Source organism: Musca domestica, unplaced genomic scaffold (genome assembly GCF_030504385.1).
Source record: "Musca domestica strain aabys unplaced genomic scaffold, Musca_domestica.polishedcontigs.V.1.1 8, whole genome shotgun sequence".
NCBI classification, from domain to species: Eukaryota; Metazoa; Arthropoda; class Insecta; order Diptera; family Muscidae; genus Musca; species Musca domestica.
The window spans coordinates 22910446-22916445 of NW_026712409.1; the positions used below are offsets into that span (position 1 = coordinate 22910446).

The 6000-nt window shown below is 31.7% G+C and overlaps 1 protein-coding gene across 1 annotated transcript in view; it reads right to left on the reverse strand.

The window, feature by feature from the left end:
• The window catches only part of LOC101900220 (putative uncharacterized protein DDB_G0271606), a 49984-nt gene extending 45504 nt beyond the window's left edge, over positions 1-4480 (reverse strand). Inside the window, exon 1 of the mRNA XM_059131050.1 lies at positions 4327-4480. Coding sequence (XP_058987033.1) covers positions 4327-4331 — 5 coding nt within the window. The 5' untranslated portion in view covers positions 4332-4480. The remainder of the gene's footprint in view (positions 1-4326) is intronic.
• Positions 4481-6000: the final 1520 nt, after the last annotated feature.

Here is a 6000-nt window from a genome sequence, read left to right on the forward strand (position 1 = left end):
TTTGTTTTTATTTTTTCACTCTTCTTCCAATCCAAAACAATAAACATTTTTTTTACATTTTTTTAAAATGAAACGTCATTTCGCTTGGACGTTTAGAGCGTGTAGTTGTCGACTCCACGACTCTAACCTTGACATATGCCAATGAAAACAACAACAACAACAAAAATAAAAAAAATTTTGCAACAATTTGTCTAGTTGTACGAAATAATTTTACATGGGCAGGGGTGTGTTATGAGTATGAGTGTATGTGTGTGTACGTTTTGTGGTTTTTGAATTTCAAGATTTCATTGACTGTTTTTGTGAGAATTAATATTGGCTTTTATTTGTTACGCCAACTACAAGTACGTGGTCGGTAATGACCAATCATAATTTTTTTACAGAGAGCATTTTTAAGTGTCTACATGGTAAGAGACCTGCAAAAGCTTTTCTATCGATGGAAGACCTGTAGAATGTATCTTAAAAATGCTTTCTTTTTTTATATACATTTCACTGGAAGACTTGTAAAAGTATTTATAACTCACATGTTAAAGGTCTTCTCTTCATTGAAAAGTAGAAGCACGTATTTTATTCCTGGAAGTCCTTTAGCTAGTGTCCTCCCTATGAAATGTTTGGAAAGATTCAGAAAACAGTTATCTTTTGTTAAAGGCCTGTGGCATTGTTTCTGGATAAAATCTTCTCACCTAAATAATTCTGAAAATGTTTTTCACATCTCGAATATCTGCAGAAGAATTTTTAAGGATAAGAAAAGTGCGGAGCTGTAGAAGGATAAGACAGTCTTTCTCCCACAGGGAATCTGTTTTTGGACTTTTCTTTGAAAGAGTCCAAATGTCTTCTTTAAAAAATGTACCTACTATAAATCTTGCACTTATAGAACACCTCTCCTTTACGGCAGTCGTCTAGAAGGTCCTCTGTTTACTTTTCAATAACATATAAAAGTTTCTCAGGCTTGACGAAGGTGTCTTACTTAAAACAACTATGAAATGATGATTTGAGTTAAAGGTCTCTCTATATACTCAATATACGACTTCTAAAGTCTTCTCAAAGGTTTTTTGTATATCGATAACTCTGTTACAGGTCTTCTACCTTCGGAAGATGTTTCTTTTTACTGGAGATTTCTAAAAGGATTTCTAGCTATAGAAACAAAGAACTCTTCATAGTACAGAACATCTATCAAGGGTCTTCTGTTTAAGAATATATTTAAAAAAGTCATTTTTTCTGTAGAAGATCTCTTAAAAGGTTTGGTCCACAGAAGACCCATTAAAGGGTATTCATTTAGAGCACTCTATTCAAGAGCTGAAAATAGTCTACTACTTCTGCCTGTTGAAGGGATGAATTGAAACTGCCTATAGAAGATCTGCAAAGCGTATTTTGCCTAAGGAAGACATGTTAGATATTGTCTTTCAGAAGTTCTCTCACTTTCTCTCCCTCTCTGGACGTCTTAGGACATATAAATGAAACCCTCCCTCCTTTGCAAAAGACATGTAAATGGTCGTTTCTATAAAAAGAGTCTTTGAATTTTATTCTTTCTGTAGAAAACGTCTAAAAAGTCTTTCGTCTAAAGAATTTCTGTAAAAGGCCCTCTCCTTCTACAGGATCACAAATAGATGGTATTTTCCACTACTTCAGTTGGTTTTCTAAGGATGAGTTGAGTATCTTTTGCATTTTTAACCAAAATTTCATTGAGAGATTTGTGAAATTCTTTAATGCAGATATTTGCTCAATGGAAGATGTGTAAAAGTTGTTGCTTCTTTAGAATAATTTTCTATTAAAAAAACTCTCAGCCTTTCTGATGAGGGATTTTATTGAAAGAGTCTTCTCAGGATTTGTTTTTCTATCCGAAAAAGTCTGCTAAGCCAGCCAGATGAGAAATTTTTCTACACGAAAAAGTCCCCTCAACCAGCTGAGAAAAAATTTTCTTCACGAAAAAGTCTCCTCTGCCAGCTGAGAAAATTTTTTCTACATAAAGACAATTTTTCTACATGAAAAACTCTCCTCAGCCAGCTGAGGACAATGTTTCTACATGAAAAACTCTCCTCAGCCAGCTGAGGACAATGTTTCTACATGAAAAACTCTCCTCAGCCAGCTGTGGACAATTTATCTACATGAAAAACTCTCCTCAGCTAGCTGAGGATAATTTTTCTATAGAAAAAAGTCTCCTCGGTCGAACCAGCCAGCTGAGGATTGCTTCTTTACAAATAATTCCCAAAAAAGAATTAGAGAACAGACAAAAAATCTACGATGTGGTTTGTTTTCTATGAAAAAAAAAAAACAATAAACTCCCAAAGGATCCTTAAGAAAAAAATTCATCTGAACTGAGGAGAATTTTATTTTAGAAAATTATTTTTTATTTTATGAATTTTTCATATGTAAAACTTATTCTCAGTCTGCTGAGATATTTTTCCTTTAGGAAAGTCTGGTAGGGAAGATTTTTTATGTAAAAAAATAATATTATTTATGATAGAAAAATTCTACTCATTTTCGAAGCCATGTTATTCTATAGGAAGACAGCCACAAGGTGTATTTTTTTTAACAAATCTTCCCTTATCTTGAGAAGGATTTCCTTCTCTATATTTCTTGGATCGGAAATTTCTACCGAAAGTGTTTGCAGATAATGTAATGATCAGAAGCCTGCATTATTTTGTTTCTATAGGAAACTTCACCTGAAGGATTTTAGGATAGGAGAAATTCTGTCCAGATTACTGAGCCTTGTTGTATTCAGGATTTCTTTTCTATTAGGAAAATATACAACAATCTGTGCATTTTTTTTAATAGGAAAATGTCAGTTCAGAGACCAGCTGTATGTTATGAGAAGTTTGTTTTTTTCTACAGAGAAAATGTTCTACTCTGCGAGAGATAAGCCAAAAAAAGGAACAAAAATACAGTTTATGAGCTAACCACATATCCCAAACAATATCTTATTCTGCATTTTAAAATTTAGTTGTTTTAATTATTTAATTTTTTAACTACTGAAGTCATACTTTTGTGGATTTTAATTTATTATTTTCTGTAGTAAACCCAAAATAAGATCAAATACATCACGAATATCCCATTATCTAAAATCTAGGCTAGACTGCCGTGTCATTTATTTGAAATAATTACATGGTATTATGTCAAACAGTTTGAAAAGACCGGCATTACATTTTTGGGCAACAATGGGGGCGGACAGTGAAAAGGGTTTTGGTTTAGTTTAGAAAAAACGACAAATTGAGAGCTAATATACACATACACTCAGATATATGTAGGCTAAGATAGCTTAAAAAACAGAGCAATTATTTTCCAGTGCTGAGAGGCATTAATGTGACAGAGAAAAAACAAAAGACTTAAGACACAAACCCACGATAAACTCCACCAACAAATATTGACACCATCAATTGTTGGTTGTTTTATTATTTTAAATTACTACTTCCAAGGAGAGAAGGGAGGGGGGATTCCCCATTGATGGAAGTGTTTTACCACTGAACTGATTGGCAATTGTGTAGCGTCTGCATAAATCTTTATTTACAGCCAACATCAATATGAGTAATTGTCATTCTATTTGCCACACAAAAAATTAAATGCAACCAAAAAAAAAAAAAAAAACATAAAATAAAATAAAAAAATTGAAGAATAATAATAACATCATATCATGACAGACAACTTAGCCTGCCTGTCAGTCAGCCAGCCAGCCAGCCAGATACCTAGCTGATTTACACAAGTCTAGACTTTGGTTTGGATATGAAGATTTCTGTATTGAATCATTAGTCAAGGAAATCACTTCGAAAAAACAGCAAACAATTATTCATACGATCTATAAAATTGTAATGAAGAAGATTTGAAAATCTTGTGGATTGGAAAAAAACAAAAACAAAAAAATCTAGTCGGCAATAAACTCCCACAATGCAAAAATGCTAAATCATCGTCGAGAAGGAGAAGAAGACTGCTGGCCATGGTGGTAGAAGTGAAGATGATTTAATGATTATGATGATGATAATGATGAAGATGGTTGGGAAAACGAATTTCTGTTCAAGTTTTGCTGTATTTTTTCGATCTTTGGTTATTTTTTTTTCTTAAGCACTCGAAAAATAACAAAGTCTGGGTTTTTAATTTGCATATATCTTGTGGTTATAGCTTTTAATGTGGTAAAGTCGAAACCAAAACACAGCTCTTTATGTGATATTGCACTTTTGAACTTATTTGCAACACTTTTGTAGTTAAACTGAAACAGCTAAGGCCTTTGGGCTACAAGAAATCCATGAGTCAGCTTTTTTCAGAAATTGCAACACTTAATTATGGATCGACAAAAAAAAAAGAGTCCAGTATTTTGTTTATTTTTTTCTTGGGACTTACTTCATTTTGATTCTTGGTATTTGTTATCCACTTAAAGTTCTGGTAATCCTTTTTGTGGCTCGTTTGAATATTTCCAACTTTTTTCACTTTTAGTTTTTTTTTCAATTTTTTAGTTTATTTCGTTTTCAATTTTTTTTCGATTTTTCGTTTAAAAATTTTATTTTAATAATTCGTAGATTATATTAATATATTCTTTTTTATTTTTTTCTTTCAATTGATTTGGAACGCGTTTGATTTTTTTCTTTTATTTCGATTTTTGCTATGTTTTGTTGCCGTTTGATATTTAACAATTGAGCTCTACTCTTTAAATGATTCGTTTCCATTGAAACTTATTGTGTTTTATACTGCAAAAACATAATGAAAAGTCCAAGCATAGAGACAACAAACAAAGCTAAGTAGTAACAGCAACAACAACAACAACAACAAACACCCAACCACCTCCAAGAAAAATCCACTCCATCGATCCGACACTCTTATGTTTTGTTGCTTGGCTTAATGGCATGGCATGGCATGACATATTAACAAATGAAATTTATTATATTTTACTCGCATTTGTAATTGTTGTTAAATAAACAACAACAATAAAAGAAACAAACAAACAATAATAAATTTAAGAGATCAAAACATTATTGGCACTCTCTTAAGAGCAGCGATTTATTTCTACTCTCTGACTTGTGTGTTTTCCCTCATCAACACAGAGTTGCTGAATAAAATCTCGGCTCTCAAAGTGATAACTCTCTACATAGGCATTGAGGTAAGAGAATTTGAATGGCTTTACTCAAATAATCTCTCTTTATTTGTATTCAGCAAATAAAGAGTTTTTTGTTATATTTTGGTTAGGGTTTTAAGGGATTTGAGTTAAAACTCAATTGTAGACAGCCCATTTCACCCCCACCGTGAGCATAGACGACATAACTTTACATACAAAACTACTTTGAGTCGTGTTTATTCATGTTGGTTAATTTGATGATGTTTTTGTCTTAAGTCTTTTGATTTAAGCAACGTAAACCATGAGGTGTGCAATATCTTTTCTTTGTATTAATATTTGTAATTGTATGTCATTTCTAACATTTTACTGGCCAATGAAGTTGATGCGATTTTCAATGTCTTGTCTTTTTTTTTGGTTGTTTTCTGTTCGTGTCTTAAGTCTTTTGTTTTGGATTAATATTAATTTCCAAAAGTGTTATATTTTAATAATGATATTTACCAGGGGCAAGAGGATTACAATAGAGCTTAAACAAAAATAAAATTAAATGAAATGACCATCAGGTTCTCCCGGAATTTATATGAAACATACAATTTAAGCTCGTAGAAAAAATATAATACAGGTTTAATATCAAATCTTTATTTAGAGATATTCCCCATCTATGTGATTGGAAAAATTGTTAAAACCTTTAAAATTATTAAAAATTGGAATGCATCGTTCTGTGATTTCTATAACAAATACTTGGATATATACGTATTTCTGCTGAAAGAAATTGCAATTTGAAATATATCGATTTTAAATTATTCGTACAGCTCTGCTTGTGAACTGAGTAGAAATCATCAGATATAAAGAAACCGAAGTTAACAAAAAATTGTATATGGTAACTTGGCTGATTTTTCTGTCCTACTTAGAATTTAGCGAAAGTATAGAATTTTCTAAAGAAGTAAGTCTTCATAATAAAAACATTT